Genomic DNA, 20,000 nt, shown 5'->3' with positions numbered 1-20,000 from the left:
GTGCTGTGTTTGCTCCTCTACAGCAGTATCCACGATCACACAGACGCACACACACACACACACACACACACACACACACACACACACACTCACACACACTCTGAGTGTGCTGTGTTTGCTCCTCTACAGCAGTATCCACGATCACACAGACGCACACACTCACACTCACACACACACACACACACACACACACACACACACACACACACACACACACACACACTGAGTGTGCTGTGTTTGCTCCTCTACAGCAGTATCCACGATCACACAGACGCACACACACACACACACACACACACACACACACACACACACACACACTCACACACACTCTGAGTGTGCTGTGTTTGCTCCTCTACAGCAGTATCCACGATCACACAGACGCACACACTCACACTCACACACACACACACACACACACACACACACACACACACACACACACACACACACACACACACACACACTGAGTGTGCTGTGTTTGCTCCTCTACAGCAGTATCCACGATCACACAGACGCACACACACACACACACACACACACACACACACTCACACACACACACACACACACACACACACACACACACACAGACGCACACACACACACACACACACACACACTGAGTGTGCTGTGTTTGCTCCTCTACAGCAGTATCCACGATCACACAGACGCACACACACACACACACACACACACACACACTCACACACACACACACACACACACACACACACACACACACAGACGCACACACACACACACACACACACACACTGAGTGTGCTGTGTTTGCTCCTCTACAGCAGTATCCACGATCACACAGACGCACACACACACACACACACACACACACACACACTCACACACACACACACACACACACACACACACACACACACACACAGACGCACACACACACACACACACACACACACTGAGTGTGCTGTGTTTGCTCCTCTACAGCAGTATCCACGATCACACAGACGCGCACTGCTTCCTGAAGCTCCTGCAGGGTCAGCTGAAGGAGACGATGTTCGAGTGGCCCGATCGCAAGCTTCCGGCCGGGATGGTGCAGAAATCCCAGCGGGTCCTGCTGGAGAACCAGTGCGCTTACATCAACGGTGAGAGGATCACATTACATTACACTCTTAAACATACAGGATCTGTGCACATCAGAATCCCAGTTAAATTAACTCTGAGTGCATATGGTCCCACTCTAAAGAGTGTTGATGATGAACTGATGAACACCTGCTGTTTAATACACTGATGGCAAGTTGTAGAACCCAAGTGCAGTTTATTAATACTCAAAACAAGATCAAACGTAAAACGAAGGCATGGCATGAGCTCAGAACAGAAACATGAACATGGACGTGCCGCTTCCCAACGGTGGTTACACGTAATAAGACAAGGGACACCTGTGCACAATGATACAATGAACCAATAAGAACATGACACATAAAAGGGATCACATGGCAGGGTCACATGACTAAAACAACAAAACAAGACAACAGAAGCTCAGGAGGGATGGAGGGATGCAGGGAACACAACGTGGACATGGCAATGGTGGGCCTGGCCGTGAGTGTGGGCGGAGCCAGCCACAGGGGCGTGGCCTCAGTGGCCCTAACAAAGAACCTGCTGTCCTGCCCCTAAATGTTCTTGGGTGGAGCTATAGAGTCGTGGCCTGCAGTGAGCTCATAATCATAATAATTCATTACATTTATATAGCGCTTTTCCCGGCACTCAAAGCCCTTTACAGAGAAGGGGGGGAATCTCCTCAACCACCACCAATCTGCAGCACCACCTGATGACCACACACCAGCTGGAGACAGTGATGAAGCCAATGAGTATATATAGGGATGATTAGGAGGCCATGATGGACAAAGGCACATTCTGGCCAGGACTCCGGCGTTACACCCCTACTCTTTCGAAGGACATCCTGGGATTTTTTGTGAGCACAGAGAGTCAGGACCTCGGTTTAACGTCTCATCCGAAGGACGGTGCTCTTTGACAGTGTAGTGTCCCCGTCACTATACTGAGGTGTTAGGACCCACACAGACCACAGGGTGAGCGCCCCCTGCTGGCCTCACTAACACCTCTCCCAGCACCAACCTGGTTTTCCCAGGAGGTTTCCCATCCAGGTACTGACCAGACTCAACCCTGCTGAGCTTCAGTGGGCATCCAGTCTTGCGGCCATCTTGGGACGAGACTCTGGAACGGCGCCATCTTGTCCGAAGTGTAAGGGGATTTAGAGTTAAAGACCCAAGGACCAGATGTGATTAATTAAGACCCGGAGTCAGAAGTGCAGTCAATTTAAGACGAGTCAGAATTCTAATAAATAAAATAATGTTTTTACTGAAGATAGTTTGCAGTGTCATCAGCAGAAGTTCAGCTTCAAGACTCACAAGGAGTTCGTAGGGCGCCGCGCTTACAGTTACACACACACATTAGTTATACCCTTCACCCCCCCCCCACACACACACACAGTAGTTATACCCTTCACCCCCCCCCCCCCACACACACACACACACACAGTAGTTATACCCTTCACCCCCCCCCCCACACACACACACACACAGTAGTTATACCCTTCACCCCCCCCCCCACACACACACACACACACAGTAGTTATACCCTTCACCCCCCCCCCCCCCACACACACACACACACAGTAGTTATACCCTTCACCCCCCCCCCCCCACACACACACACACAGTAGTTATACCCTTCACCCCACACACAAACACACACACACACACACACACACACAGTAGTTATACCCTTCACCCCACACACACACACACACACACACAGTAGTTATAGCAGTTATACCCTTCACCCCACACACACACACACACACACACACACACACACACACACACAGCAGTTATACCCTTCACCCCACACACACACACACACACACACACACACAGCAGTTATACCCTTCACCCCCCCCCCCCCCCCCACACACACACACACACACACAGCAGTTATACCCTTCACCCCCCCCCACCCCACACACACACACACACACAGCAGTTATACCCTTCACCCCCCCCCCCCACACACACACACACACACACACACAGCAGTTATACCCTTCACCCCCCCCCCCCCACACACACACACACACACACACACACACACACACACAGCAGTTATACCCTTCACCCCCCCCCCCACACACACACACACACAGCAGTTATACCCTTCACCCCCCCCCCCCCACACACACACACACACACAGTAGTTATAGCAGTTATACCCTTCACCCCACACACACACACACACACACACACACACACAGACACACACAGTAGTTATACCCTTCACCCCACACACACACACACACACACACACACAGCAGTTATACCCTTCACCCCACACACACACACACACACACACACACACAGCAGTTATACCCTTCACCCCCCCCCCCCCACACACACACACACACACACACACACACACACAGCAGTTATACCCTTCACCCCCCCCCCCCCCCCCACACACACACACACACACACACAGCAGTTATACCCTTCACCCCCCCCCCCCACACACACACACACACACACACACAGCAGTTATACCCTTCACCCCCCCCCCCCACACACACACACACACACACACACACACACACAGCAGTTATACCCTTCACCCCCCCCCCCCCCCCCACACACACACACACACACACAGCAGTTATACCCTTCACCCCCCCCCCCCCACACACACACACACACACACACACAGCAGTTATACCCTTCACCAAGGTCTACGCTACGTCCTTGACTCCCATTTGGCTAAGAAATAGATCAACCGTAATTTTCCACACATATACAGATAGACTGAGACAGATCTCCATCGATGATGCAGACACTCGGACCCTGAAGTTCGGCACGGCGTGACCTTCCAGGTCGCAGATTTGGGTTGTTGGGCGCCAGCCTGTCCAGAACTCAGTCAATCTCCTATAACCAAGAAGACTAAAGGCCTCATTATACTTCTGCGTCGGACCTACGCCGGAGCCTATACGCCGTAGGCAACGTGTTGGTTTTAATTTATACTTCTGCGTCGTTGTCCGCGTTGACGCACCTAGGGAGCATGTGAAACCCCGAGGGAGGGGTTCTGGCAGACCAATCACAGCGCTTGCGTCCGCGTAGAATTGACGCGTTGTTACATTTTTGGAGAGGTGCACGTCAGGGTACGCCGTGGGGTACGCGCGCTACACACAGCCTACGACGTAGCTACGGCGGCAGTTCGACGCAGAAGTATAAATAGGCCTTAACACACACATACACACACACACACACACACACACACACACACACCGACACACAGCTTCTTCAAGGTTGGATTTGGCCAGGCTCTAACTATAAACAGGAGAGTCTTCTCCAAACATCAAGATAGTACGTTCTTTCTCTCAAGGAGAGGACACTTTTAATCTAACTGGAAAGTAAGACTTTAACAAAGAAATGGTCCCTGAAACTATTGGTTCCAATGACCCTTATATGGTTGAACACATGTTGAAGACCTCTCTCAAACAAAACGTGTCCATATTTCATTTCTGGAAGCCGGCTAAATAAGCAAGCACTGTTACTGCATTACTGGCGTGGGCCAGACCCTTCAGTCACCGCTCAGATATTTAATACAGACATTAGAGAATACCACACTGGTAACTTCTATAAAAAAGTAAAATCTCATTAGCCTAGAGAAGTCTTTCAACTCATGTGATATTTAGAAGGAAAGATATTGATTAATACCTTGATTAAAATCCACCCCTTCAGTAGACACACGTGCGGCGGCCATCTTGTCCGCAGACACTGGCTTGGCAGGCATGACGTGAAGAGACTCGGCATGGAACTCAAAACAGAAACATGAACATGAACAGAGATTTAGATATTGATGTTTTATTGAAAATGTTTGGTCACCATTATGATGATCAGTGTTTCGTTTAGTTGCGCAGTTTGACTCTTGGTTTTTTGTATGAGTTTGTGGTCTAACAGTGTTTAACAAAGCACCTAATTTGTTGCAAAGGAAACCAGAAACAAAGATGATCAGGTGATAATAGTTTCCAGCATCATAAAGTAGAATAAATCACTGATCTTATTTTATACCAAAAGTGTTTATTTCTTATTAATATATTATATTCATCAACAATGCTTTTTTGCAACCGATCAGACAATTAGAATTTTGATCTGCATGACCTGAAACGCTTCCCTGTTCCAGACTCCATCGGACTTCACCGCGTGGAGAACGTCAGTCACACTGAGAGCGCGGTCAGTCTTCACCTCTACAGTCCCCCGTTCCAGGCCTGCCAGACCTTCGACCAGCGCACCGGACACCGCAACGCCGTCAGGATGACCTTCTGGAGCCGATACGGGGAGAGGACACCGTATGTGAGTGTGCCAGAGTCCTTCATCCTCGTTTCATCAGTCGATTGTGTGCTAGAATTAAAGTCATCATGAGACTGAAGTTACGCTGGTGTTTTCTCCTCTATCGTGTCGTATTTCCAAGTGAAACGCTTCTGGAACAAGAACAAATGTGGGTGGGGCTTAATTGTGTCCGTAGGGAATTGATTGGATGGTTGTGGTTTGCTATTGGCTGAGCTCATGTGAGTGACAGGTTGCCCCGCCCACATCATCAGAGAAGAGAAGAGATGCTGCAAGAGGAACTGATTCTGATTCAAGATTATTAACACAATAATGATGTGCACCCATAAATCATATATGATAAACACTGTAATATTCCAGAAAAAAAACAGTTTAGTTAGTTTTTATTTCATGGTGACTTTAAAGTGTCATGAAACCCCCCGTTTTATCCTGGTCGTTCACACCTCAGAGTTGTAAAAAGTCTCTAGAAATGGGCGTGTAAAGCTGTGGAAAAGTGCTAGTGTAGAGGGTGGGAAGAGGGGAGACAACAACCAATAAAACACAGACCTGCAACACTTATTATACAGACACATGAATATTAAAATATGACCTCAGAGAGAAAAAAAACAGAGTTGAGGGTTAAAAATCTGACCCTATATAACAAACTGCCAAAACGAGGGAGAAACGCGGAAGAACATTTAAAAGGTCTAATAACAATTTTTTCAGTACATTTACGAGCACTACAGTCTCTGAACAAACGACGCGTCAGTTTAACAGAATACAGGCATAGTTACTTTGCCCAGGCCCACTACATCATCGCGTGTCGTCGCGTTCGTGATCAGACGTACGGCTGTATCAGTGTCCTTATTCGCACATATATTTCATCTGATGAAGACATGTGCGCACACACAGTGCTGGTTCATGTTTAGAGAACTAGAGTATATGAAATATGTCCATAAAAGCTTGAAACGCGCTCGCTCGGGTCCGTATATGAACGACATGATCCACGCTGAGAGCGTTGTTAAACTTATCGCGGAGGCAGAAACCACTCTCGCATGTCGTTTGAATTCTCCTGTAATACGATGATCTCATGCGTAATACAGTGCAGTGATTGGATAGATCAAGCTCTTTCTCATGAATAAACCTCACATTCAGCCAATCACACACTCCGAAGCCTCGCTTCTACCTCACATTCAGCCAATCACACACTCCAGCTCGCTTCTACCTCACATTCAGCCAATCACACACTCCAGCTCGCTTCTACCTCACATTCAGCCAATCACACGCTCCGAAGCCTCACTTCTACCTCACATTCAGCCAATCACACACTCCAGCTCGCTTCTACCTCACATTTAGCCAATCACACGCTCCGAAGCCTCACTTCTACCTCACATTCAGCCAATCACACACTCCAGCTCGCTTCTACCTCACATTCAGCCAATCACACACTCCAGCTCGCTTCTACCTCACATTTAGCCAATCACACGCTCCGAAGCCTCACTTCTACCTCACATTCAGCCAATCACACACTCCAGCTCGCTTCTACCTCACATTCAGCCAATCACACGCTCCGAAGCCTCACTTCTACCTCACATTCAGCCAATCACACACTCCAGCTCGCTTCTACCTCACATTCAGCCAATCACACACTCCAGCTCGCTTCTACCTCACATTCAGCCAATCACACACTCCGAAGCCTCACTTCTACCTCACATTCAGCCAATCACACACTCCAGCTCGCTTCTATCTCACATTCAGCCAATCACACGCTCCGGCTCGCTTCTACCTCACATTCAGCCAATCACACGCTCCGAAGCCTCACTTCTACCTCACATTCAGCCAATCACACACTCCAGCTCGCTTCTATCTCACATTCAGCCAATCACACGCTCCGGCTCGCTTCTACCTCACATTCAGCCAATCACACGCTCCGAAGCCTCGCTTCTACCTCACATTCAGCCAATCACACACTCCAGCTCGCTTCTACCTCACATTCAGCCAATCACACACTCCAGCTCGCTTCTACCTCACATTCAGCCAATCACACACTCCAGCTCGCTTCTACCTCACATTCAGCCAATCACACACTCCGGCTCGCTTCTACCTCACACATTCAGCCAATCACACACTCCAGCTCGCTTCTACCTCACATTCAGCCAATCACACACTCCAGCTCGCTTCTACCTCACATTCAGCCAATCACACACTCCGGCTCGCTTCTACCTCACACATTCAGCCAATCACACACTCCAGCTCGCTTCTACCTCACATTCAGCCAATCACACACTCCAGCTCGCTTCTACCTCACATTCAGCCAATCACACACTCCAGCTCGCTTCTACCTCACACATTCAGCCAATCACACGCTCCGAAGCCTCACTTCTACCTCACATTCAGCCAATCACACGCTCCGAAGCCTCACTTCTACCTCACATTCAGCCAATCACACACTCCGGCTCGCTTCTATCTCACATTCAGCCAATCACATGCTCCGAAGCCTCACTTCTACCTCACATTCAGCCAATCACACACTCCAGCTCGCTTCTACCTCACATTCAGCCAATCACACACTCCAGCTCGCTTCTACCTCACATTCAGCCAATCACACACTCCGGCTCGCTTCTACCTCACACATTCAGCCAATCACACACTCCGAAGCCTCACTTCTACCTCACACATTCAGCCAATCACACGCTCCGAAGCCTCACTTCTACCTCACATTCAGCCAATCACACACTCCGAAGCCTCACTTCTACCTCACATTCAGCCAATCACACGCTCCAGCTCGCTTCTACCTCACATTCAGCCAATCACACACTCCAGCTCGCTTCTACCTCACATTCAGCCAATCACACACTCCAGCTCGCTTCTACCTCACATTCAGCCAATCACACACTCCAGCTCGCTTCTACCTCACATTCAGCCAATCACACGCTCCGGCTCGCTTCTACCTCACATTCAGCCAATCACACACTCCAGCTCGCTTCTACCTCACATTCAGCCAATCACACACTCCAGCTCGCTTCTACCTCACATTCAGCCAATCACACGCTCCAGCTCGCTTCTACCTCACATTCAGCCAATCACATGCTCCGAAGCCTCACTTCTACCTCACATTCAGCCAATCACACTCTCCAGCTCGCTTCTACCTCACATTCAGCCAATCACACGCTCCGGCTCGCTTCTACCTCACATTCAGCCAATCACACACTCCAGCTCGCTTCTACCTTACATTCAGCCAATCACACACTCCAGCTCGCTTCTACCTCACATTCAGCCAATCACACACTCCAGCTCGCTTCTACCTCACATTCAGCCAATCACACGCTCCGAAGCCTCACTTCTATCTCACACATTCAGCCAATCACACACTCCAGCTCGCTTCTACCTCACATTCAGCCAATCACACACTCCAGCTCGCGTCTACCTCACATTCAGCCAATCACACACTCCAGCTCGCTTCTACCTCACATTCAGCCAATCACACACTCCAGCTCGCTTCTACCTCACATTCAGCCAATCACACACTCCAGCTCGCTTCTACCTCACATTCAGCCAATCACATGCTCCGAAGCCTCACTTCTACCTCACATTCAGCCAATCACACTCTCCAGCTCGCTTCTACCTCACATTCAGCCAATCACACGCTCCGGCTCGCTTCTACCTCACATTCAGCCAATCACACACTCCAGCTCGCTTCTACCTTACATTCAGCCAATCACACACTCCAGCTCGCTTCTACCTCACATTCAGCCAATCACACACTCCAGCTCGCTTCTACCTCACATTCAGCCAATCACACGCTCCGAAGCCTCACTTCTATCTCACACATTCAGCCAATCACACACTCCAGCTCGCTTCTACCTCACATTCAGCCAATCACACACTCCAGCTCGCGTCTACCTCACATTCAGCCAATCACACACTCCAGCTCGCTTCTACCTCACATTCAGCCAATCACACACTCCAGCTCGCTTCTACCTCACATTCAGCCAATCACACACTCCAGCTCGCTTCTACCTCACATTCAGCCAATCACACACTCCAGCTCGCTTCTACCTCACATTCAGCCAATCACACGCTCCAGCTCGCTTCTACCTCACATTCAGCCAATCACATGCTCCGAAGCCTCGCTTCTACCTCACATTCAGCCAATCACACACTCCAGCTCGCTTCTACCTCACATTCAGCCAATCACACGCTCCGGCTCGCTTCTACCTCACATTCAGCCAATCACACACTCCAGCTCGCTTCTACCTCACATTCAGCCAATCACACGCTCCGGCTCGCTTCTACCTCACATTCAGCCAATCACACTCTCCAGCTCGCTTCTACCTCACATTCAGCCAATCACACGCTCCGGCTCGCTTCTACCTCACATTCAGCCAATCACACACTCCAGCTCGCTTCTACCTTACATTCAGCCAATCACACACTCCAGCTCGCTTCTACCTCACATTCAGCCAATCACACACTCCAGCTCGCTTCTACCTCACATTCAGCCAATCACACGCTCCGAAGCCTCACTTCTATCTCACACATTCAGCCAATCACACACTCCAGCTCGCTTCTACCTCACATTCAGCCAATCACACACTCCAGCTCGCGTCTACCTCACATTCAGCCAATCACACACTCCAGCTCGCGTCTACCTCACATTCAGCCAATCACACACTCCAGCTCGCTTCTACCTCACATTCAGCCAATCACACGCTCCAGCTCGCTTCTACCTCACATTCAGCCAATCACACACTCCGAAGCCTCACTTCTACCTCACATTCAGCCAATCACACACTCCGAAGCCTCACTTCTACCTCACATTCAGCCAATCACACACTCCAGCTCGCTTCTACCTCACATTTAGCCAATCACACGCTCCGGCTCGCTTCTACCTCACATTCAGCCAATCACACACTCCGAAGCCTCACTTCTACCTCACATTCAGCCAATCACACACGATCCAGCTCGCTTCTACCTCACATTCAGCCAATCACATGCTCCGAAGCCTCACTTCTACCTCACACATTCAGCCAATCACACACTCCAGCTCGCTTCTACCTCACATTCAGCCAATCACACACTCCAGCTCGCTTCTACCTCACATTCAGCCAATCACACACTCCGAAGCCTCACTTCTACCTCACATTCAGCCAATCACACACGATCCAGCTCGCTTCTACCTCACATTCAGCCAATCACACGCTCCGAAGCCTCACTTCTACCTCACACATTCAGCCAATCACACTCCAGCTCGCTTCTACCTCACATTCAGCCAATCACACGCTCCAGCTCGCTTCTACCTCACATTCAGCCAATCACACACTCCGAAGCCTCACTTCTACCTCACACATTCAGCCAATCACACACTCCAGCTCGCTTCTACCTCACACATTCAGCCAATCACACACTCCAGCTCGCTTCTACCTCACACATTCAGCCAATCACACAATCCAGCTCGCTTCTACCTCACATTCCCTGATGGTGCTTTGACTTTGTTTTTCAACCTGGGGGAACGAAATTGCTCATAAAAACACAAAAATAACCAATTTCCACTTATTGGTAAAATGTATTGTGCTTTTAGTGTTTTCATTGATGTGCATATCAGATCACATCTCAAAAAAAGGGTTTTGGGGTGTTTTCACGCTCACGTTTTCACCTTATAAGAAACGAGCCTCAAACGATCCGATAAGATCAATCGGGTGAATCTGAATGAACTGGAACCCTTAGAAAGAGTCTCAGGCTGTAAAGTTAATATGTATTTATCTGAAGATAAGCTGTTATCAGTGTATTAGCAGTGATGTTGTGTGGCTTCAGTCGGAGTGTGTAGAGCCCTGAACGCTCCGTGACGTAACGTCTGTTCCCGCAGGATAATGCCTTCCACATGTGCTCCACTTCTGCCAAACTTATCTGCATTCACAGCTTGCATAACTTTACTTTGACCAAATCGCTGTCTGGACAAAACAGTTTCAACACCAGCGCTGTGCTTTGATAAGATAAGATAGCAAAGCGCCAATGAGCTCGTCGTTCACTCGCTTTTAAGTTTTAAGTCTTTATCTGTTAATTAGAAGCTTGTGCTTTTGTTTGACCGCTTTTATGTTGTTTTTTTACAGGAAACAACCGTTTCACAGGAAAACAACTGAGACGGCGAGAACGACGATGGAACTCACGGCCAAATTTCCACATAAATGATGTTTAAAACTTGATCCAACACTTTCTAAGATTGGCAAAGGACAGTGGGAAGAGAAGAGGGTCTCGGTGGTGATTGAAGTTGCTTAATCGTGGCCTAGTTTAACGCTGGCTAGCGCTGCTGAATGAGCCGCGCGTCAATCCGCTCTTTGTTGGAGGAGAAGCCATTCTCCCAGCATTCCTGTGTGTCTGTGACCTGTGTAATCGCTCTTTGTGCTGGTACGGGACGAGAGCTGTTTGTTGGAAGTCTGTAATTTATGAGAAGAAACTATTTGTCTTTCCCTTTGTCCCTCTGAAAGCGCTGTCCTGAAACGCTCTGAAACGCAGCACTTGCTCTCCATCGATCGGTGTGTGTGTGTGTGTGTGTGTGTTGATAATCACAGGCCTCCACATGCTTTTTTATTCGCTTTCCAGATGAACGTTTGCATGGAAGAGTTTATTTTTATGAATCTTGCTGTCAGTAATTGATGTCTATAGTCTCTGCATTTGTAAACTGGAGCTTTTATTTAAAATGGACCTGAATCTGGAAATGACTTTTTTGTCTTAACAAGTAAATAAAAAAACATTTAGCCACGTGTGTTTGTTTTTTGTGTCTTCAACTCCTCTGGTTATTGATGATCTGAAGTAAAGCTGCTCGTGTTCGTGTTGAAGCTCGTCTCGGGGAACAGGGAACGTTCTGTCCTCGAAGTTAGGAACAAACATGCTTACGGTAACAGAGTAACAGAATGTTCACGGAGAGTTCCTGAAACATGTTTTTAAATATTGTTACTTGTTTCCGCACGTTCAAAAGTAATGTTCTCATTATGTTTGAAGAATGATACAATGGAATGTTCCCTTAACGTTTTCTAAAACATTTTAAAAAACATGATTTTTTTTTAACATTCAGAGAATATTGAGAAATAACGTTTTCTTAACTTTCATAGCACATGATTTTTAGAACATATTTTTGTTGGCTGGGTTTATTGACACTGCAGACGCTCTTATTCTGGATCATATTTGCAGGAATGAACTTGAAGCTACAGAGGAAAATATTATCATTCAATGAAAAGCAAGGGCAGATTCCAATAACAACTGAAGTGCTATTATTATTCACAACATCACTCACTCCCTGTTGGGGGGTTTAAACAGCACTTCATATCCAGGAATAATAGCCGTCATCTCACCGGTTAACTGATATAGTCCGACTATGAGTAACACACTTCTAGCCAAAATAACCTTGAATTTGGTTACATCATTTTTGCTAAAATAGCTTGCGAGATGTAAGATATTCCATCATGTAAGCAAAGCAAACCGTGATTACAAGGTGTTTGGTTTAATTTCTTCACTCATTTAATTTCTTTATTAAGTTATTTAATTGATGACTAGTCTATTCTTGGGCTGAATAATGACTCTGTTGTCTTCTGTCTCATATTTGATGAAGTTTGCATTATTGATTCCCTTTATTATGACCGAAGCTACTCTGATGGATCTGTCCTGTATGAATCGCTGTAGAAATGAAGTGTATTGACTCGAGTCTGGAAGCTTCTGATCCAGTGTGACTGTTCTCTCGTGTGCTGGAAAAGGGTTTTCTTCATGCACTCTTGTGCCAAATGTTGAGTTGCGTAACGTGTGTGTCGTTCGCTCCCATTGGATGGCCATATTAGTTATGTGCCAACAAAATCAATACAGCAGGAACATTGAGCTTCTGAGAACAGAATTCAGTCACGTATCGTCAGCATTCCCATCAAACAGCAGGGGCTTCTGGGATACGCCTGGCCCGTCACTGGTGTCGAGAGAGAAAGGTCCCGTCGGGTTTCATAACCCAATGTTTTCATCACTATCATATCAGCGCAGTTGAGAAAACACCCATAAAACATTATGACTGTGTTTTTTCCGCAGGACTCACATCACAGAAACTGGATCAAAGGTGGAAGATTATTACAGTTTTTCAGTTTGCTGCTAACACACAATTCACCATAATCTATTTTCATGAATTCTTTAAAGAGATCTTTCAGAAGAAGAAAAGCGCTAGAAAAGGTCAAATACCAATGAATTAAATATGAACTTGGAATGCAATACAGTAGTTTACTGTTAATTACAGTAAAACATATAATTCAGCATCCTCGGCCAAATCCTGAGATTCTGATTGGAGCGTCATCAGTTTTGCTTCCTAATGTTTACACATGATAAATGTGTGTTATCTGAGTTCACAGTGTGACACTTGAGGTAATTATATTGTGTGTTTGTGTTTTCCTGGCAAAATGAGGACACTGAGTCGAGTTTTGCAGAAAACATTGAGAAAATTGGACCGTGTGTGAAAACAAGTGAAATGTGACCCTGGACCACAAACCCAGTCACGACCCAGTCTAACCCAGTCTAACCCAGTCTAACCCAGTCACGAGTCGCACGGGGAAATCTGTGGCAATAGGCAACAATACGTGTATGGGTCAAAATTATAATTTTTTATTTTATGGCAAAAATCATTAGGATATTAAGTAAAGATCATGTTCCATGAAGATATCTGGTAAATTTCCTACAGTAAATATATCCAAAAATTATTTTTGTGAGTGGATGCAGAAACATCAAGGACTTGTGTGTGTGATTGGCTGACAAACTTGGATTTTTTTGCTCCCTCAGATTCCAGATTTTCAATAGTTATATCTTGGCCAAATATTGTCCTATCAAACCAATCATTCATAAATGGAAAGCTTATTTATTCAGCTTTCAGATGATATATAAATCTCAGTTTCAAAAAATGTAGCCTTATGACTGGTTTTGTGGTCCAGGGTCACACATGTGCGAAACGTTTCGAGAAACACAGTAACACCTTCCCATAGGAGTGGATGATTCACAGCCGATAACAGGCGTTATTATCATCAGCTCTCAGTGTCTTTATCTGCCCATATCTGCAGGAGGAACGAACACTCACACTGACTCGCTCTTTCCAGAATGATCAAATCATCCACCTTTCTGTGTTCTGTTGTTATGAAAACACACCCAAGACAAGGTGTGTGTGTGTGTGTGTGTTACAGACCATTCAGGTAAAGCAACTAAATAGCAACAAACACTGTATGTGTGTGTGTGTGTGTGTGTGAGTGAGTGTGTGTGTGTGTGTGTGTGTGTGTGTGTGTGTGTGTGTGAGTGAGTGTGTGTGTGCTTGTGTGTGTGTGTGTGTGTGTGTGTGTGTGTGTGTGTGTGTGTGTGTGTGTGTGTGTGTGTGAGTGTGTGTGTGTGTGTGTGTGTGTGTGTGTGTGTGTGTGTGTGTGTGTGAGTGAGTGTGTGTACAGCTGCTGTAACTAGTTTTTGTCCTATTTCAAATCTCCTAAATCCTTGAAAGAATCATCTGCTCATCTCTCCTATAATAATCTAGATGAACAATTCCGGTCTGGTTTCCGGCCTCTTCACAGCACAGAAGCAGCTCTCCGTAACATCACGAACCCTTCTCCGAGCGGATGACTCTGGATTACTCTCCCTTCTCCTTCTGCTTGATCTGAGTGCAGCCTTCAGTTTCACACACCGCCTGATCCAGACAGACTCTCCTCTACTGGTATCTCTAACACACCTCTGATCTGGTTTATCTCTCCGGCCGCACTCAGTTCATCCAGTTAAAGTCCTTCCCCTCCCGCTCGGTCCCGGTCATCACAGGAGTGCCTCAAGGCTCTGTCCCGGGACCCCTTCATTATTCATTATTTATCTTCTTCCCCTCGGTTACATCTTCCGTAAATATCAGATTCACTTCCATTGCTACGCAGAGGACACCCAGCTCTATCTCTCAACCAAACCGAACCCTAACCTTCCCTTACTAACTGTCTTCTTGACACAAAATCCTGGATCACTTCAAACTTCCTCAAAGTAAACAGCAATAAAACAGAATTGCTTGTTATAGGTACAAGATCAACATTAAACAAACTCCATCATTTTTCTATTCCCACTGATATCTCCTTCATGTCCCCTCAGGTGAAGAGTCTTCGAGAGCACCCTCTCTTCTACGCCTCATGTTGATCATGTGACCCGGTCTGCTTACCGCCATCTTCGAAACATCATCCGTCTGCGTCCTGTCCTCTCTCCTCACTCCACTGCCATTCCTGTCCTCTCTCCTCACTCCACTGCCATTCCTGTCCTCTCTCCTCACTCCACTGCCATTCCTGTCCTCTCTCCTCACTCCACTGCCATTCCTGTCCTCTCTCCTCACTCCACTGCCATTCCTGTCCTCTCTTCTCACTCCACTGCCATTCCTGTCCTCTGTCCTCACTCCACTGCCATTCCTGTCCTCTCTCCTCACTCCACTGCCATTCCTGTCCTCTCTCCTCACTCCACTGCCATTCCTGTCCTCTCTCCTCACTCCACTGCCATTCCTGTCCTCTCTTCTCACTCCACTGCCATTCCTGTCCTCTCTCCTCACTCCACTGCCATTCCTGTCCTCTCTTCTCACTCCACTGCCATTCCTGTCCTCTCTCCTCACTCCACTGCCATTCCTGTCCTCTGTCCTCACTCCACTGCCATTCCTGTCCTCTCTCCTCACTCCACTGCCATTCCTGTCCTCTCTCCTCACTCCACTGCCATTCCTGTCCTCTCTTCTCACTCCACTGCCATTCCTGTCCTCTGTCCTCACTCCACTGCCATTCCTGTCCTCTCTCCTCACTCCACTGCCATTCCTGTCCTCTCTCCTCACTCCACTGCCATTCCTGTCCTCTCTCCTCACTCCACTGCCATTCCTGTCGTCTCTTCTCACTCCACTGCCATTCCTGTCCTCTCTCCTCACTCCACTGCCATTCCTGTCCTCTCTTCTCACTCCACTGCCATTCCTGTCCTCTCTCCTCACTCCACTGCCATTCCTGTCCTCTCTCCTCACTCCACTGCCATTCCTGTCCACATCCTCACTCCACTGCCATTCCTGTCCACATCCTCACTCCACTGCCATTCCTGTCCTCTCTCCTCACTCCACTGCCATTCCTGTCCACATCCTCACTCCACTGCCATTCCTGTCCTCTCTCCTCACTCCACTGCCATTCCTGTCCTCTGTCCTCACTCCACTGCCATTCCTGTCCTCTCTCCTCACTCCACTGCCATTCCTGTCCTCTGTCCTCACTCCACTGCCATTCCTGTCCTCTGTCTTCACTCCACTGCCATTCCTGTCCTCTGTCCTCACTCCACTGCCATTCCTGTCCTCTCTCCTCACTCCACTGCCATTCCTGTCCTCTGTCCTCACTCCACTGCCATTCCTGTCCTCTCTCCTCACTCCACTGCCATTCCTGTCCTCTGTCCTCACTCCACTGCCATTCCTGTCCTCTGTCCTCACTCCACTGCCATTCCTGTCCTCTGTCCTCACTCCACTGCCATTCCTGTCCTCTCTCCTCACTCCACTGCCATTCCTGTCCTCTCTCCTCACTCCACTGCCATTCCTGTCCTCTGTCCTCACTCCACTGCCATTCCTGTCCTCTCTTCTCACTCCACTGCCATTCCTGTCCTCTGTCCTCACTCCACTGCCATTCCTGTCCTCTGTCCTCACTCCACTGCCATTCCTGTCCTCTCTCCTCACTCCACTGCCATTCCTGTCCTCTCTCTTCACTCCACTGCCATTCCTGTCCTCTCTCCTCACTCCACTGCCATTCCTGTCCTCTGTCCTCACTCCACTGCCATTCCTGTCCTCTGTCCTCACTCCACTGCCATTCCTGTCCTCTCTCCTCACTCCACTGCCATTCCTGTCCTCTGTCCTCACTCCACTGCCATTCCTGTCCTCTGTCCTCACTCCGCTGCCATTCCTGTCCTCTCTCCTCACTCCACTGCCATTCCTGTCCTCTCTCCTCACTCCACTGCCATTCCTGTCCTCTCTCCTCACTCCACTGCCATTCCTGTCCTCTGTCCTCACTCCACTGCCATTCCTGTCCTCTGTCCTCACTCCACTGCCATTCCTGTCCTCTGTCCTCACTCCACTGCCATTCCTGTCCTCTGTCCTCACTCCACTGCCATTCCTGTCCTCTCTCCTCACTCCACTGCCATTCCTGTCCTCTCTCCTCACTCCACTGCCATTCCTGTCCTCTGTCCTCACTCCACTGCCATTCCTGTCCTCTCTCCTCACTCCACTGCCATTCCTGTCCTCTCTCCTCACTCCACTGCCATTCCTGTCCTCTGTCCTCACTCCACTGCCATTCCTGTCCTCTCTCCTCACTCCACTGCCATTCCTGTCCTCTCTCCTCACTCCACTGCCATTCCTGTCCTCTCTTCTCACTCCACTGCCATTCCTGTCCTCTGTCCTCACTCCACTGCCATTCCTGTCCTCTGTCCTCACTCCACTGCCATTCCTGTCCTCTCTCCTCACTCCACTGCCATTCCTGTCCTCTCTCCTCACTCCACTGCCATTCCTGTCCTCTCTCCTCACTCCACTGCCATTCCTGTCCTCTGTCCTCACTCCACTGCCATTCCTGTCTTCTCTTCTCACTCCACTGCCATTCCTGTCCTCTGTCCTCACTCCACTGCCATTCCTGTCCTCTGTCCTCACTCCACTGCCATTCCTGTCCTCTCTCCTCACTCCACTGCCATTCCTGTCCTCTGTCCTCACTCCACTGCCATTCCTGTCCTCTCTCCTCACTCCACTGCCATTCCTGTCCTCTGTCCTCACTCCACTGCCATTCCTGTCCTCTGTCCTCACTCCACTGCCATTCCTGTCCTCTCTCCTCACTCCACTGCCATTCCTGTCCTCTGTCCTCACTCCACTGCCATTCCTGTCCTCTCTCCTCACTCCACTGCCATTCCTGTCCTCTCTCCTCACTCCACTGCCATTCCTGTCCTCTCTCCTCACTCCACTGCCATTCCTGTCCTCTGTCCTCACTCCACTGCCATTCCTGTCCTCTCTCCTCACTCCACTGCCATTCCTGTCCTCTCTCCTCACTCCACTGCCATTCCTGTCCTCTGTCCTCACTCCACTGCCATTCCTGTCCTCTGTCCTCACTCCACTGCCATTCCTGTCCTCTGTCCTCACTCCACTGCCATTCCTGTCCTCTCTCCTCACTCCACTGCCATTCCTGTCCTCTCTCCTCACTCCACTGCCATTCCTGTCCTCTCTCCTCACTCCACTGCCATTCCTGTCCTCTGTCCTCACTCCACTGCCATTCCTGTCCTCTCTCCTCACTCCACTGCCATTCCTGTCCTCTCTCCTCACTCCACTGCCATTCCTGTCCTCTGTCCTCACTCCACTGCCATTCCTGTCCTCTGTCCTCACTCCACTGCCATTCCTGTCCTCTCTCCTCACTCCACTGCCATTCCTGTCCTCTGTCCTCACTCCACTGCCATTCCTGTCCTCTCTCCTCACTCCACTGCCATTCCTGTCCTCTGTCCTCACTCCACTGCCATTCCTGTCCTCTCTCCTCACTCCACTGCCATTCCTGTCCTCTCTCCTCACTCCACTGCCATTCCTGTCCTCTGTCCTCACTCCACTGCCATTCCTGTCCTCTCTCCTCACTCCACTGCCATTCCTGTCCTCTCTCCTCACTCCACTGCTATTCCTGTCCTCTCTCCTCACTCCACTGCCATTCCTGTCCTCTGTCCTCACTCCACTGCCATTCCTGTCCTCTCTCCTCACTCCACTGCCATTCCTGTCCTCTCTCCTCACTCCACTGCCATTCCTGTCCTCTCTCCTCACTCCACTGCCATTCCTGTCCTCTGTCCTCACTCCACTGCCATTCCTGTCCTCTCTCCTCACTCCACTGCCATTCCTGTCCTCTCTCCTCACTCCACTGCCATTCCTGTCCTCTCTCTTCACTCCACTGCCATTCCTGTCCTCTCTCCTCACTCCACTGCCATTCCTGTCCTCTCTCCTCACTCCACTGCCATTCCTGTCCTCTGTCCTCACTCCACTGCCATTCCTGTCCTCTCTCCTCACTCCACTGCCATTCCTGTCCTCTCTCCTCACTCCACTGCCATTCCTGTCCTCTCTCCTCACTCCACTGCCATTCCTGTCCTCTCTCCTCACTCCACTGCCATTCCTGTCCTCTCTCTTCACTCCACTGCCATTCCTGTCCTCTGTCCTCACTCCACTGCCATTCCTGTCCTCTCTCCTCACTCCACTGCCATTCCTGTCCTCTCTCCTCACTCCACTGCCATTCCTGTCCTCTGTCCTCACTCCACTGCCATTCCTGTCCTCTCTCCTCACTCCACTGCCATTCCTGTCCTCTGTCCTCACTCCACTGCCATTCCTGTCCTCTCTCCTCACTCCACTGCCATTCCTGTCCTCTCTCCTCACTCCACTGCCATTCCTGTCCTCTCTCCTCACTCCACTGCCATTCCTGTCCTCTCTCCTCACTCCACTGCCATTCCTGTCCTCTGTCCTCACTCCACTGCCATTCCTGTCCTCTCTCCTCACTCCACTGCCATTCCTGTCCTCTCTCCTCACTCCACTGCCATTCCTGTCCTCTCTCTTCACTCCACTGCCATTCCTGTCCTCTGTCCTCACTCCACTGCCATTCCTGTC

The 20,000-nt window shown here is 49.1% G+C and overlaps 1 protein-coding gene across 1 annotated transcript in view; it reads left to right on the top strand.

Annotated features, from left to right (window-relative positions):
- The window catches only part of cdo1 (cysteine dioxygenase, type I), a 22,827-nt gene extending 10,700 nt beyond the window's left edge, over positions 1 to 12,127 (top strand). The window contains exons 3-5 of the mRNA XM_079896491.1: positions 966 to 1,123; positions 5,226 to 5,395; positions 11,479 to 12,127. Coding sequence (XP_079752617.1) covers positions 966 to 1,123; positions 5,226 to 5,395; positions 11,479 to 11,508 — 358 coding nt within the window. The 3' untranslated portion in view covers positions 11,509 to 12,127. The remainder of the gene's footprint in view (positions 1 to 965; positions 1,124 to 5,225; positions 5,396 to 11,478) is intronic.
- The last annotated feature ends 7,873 nt before the right edge of the window (positions 12,128 to 20,000 follow it).

The sequence above is a fragment of the Squalius cephalus genome (genome assembly GCF_949319135.1).
Source record: "Squalius cephalus genome assembly, chromosome: 16".
NCBI classification, from domain to species: Eukaryota; Metazoa; Chordata; class Actinopteri; order Cypriniformes; family Leuciscidae; genus Squalius; species Squalius cephalus.
The sequence above is the reverse complement of the archived record's forward strand: the minus strand, read 5'-3'. Positions and strand labels throughout refer to the sequence as shown.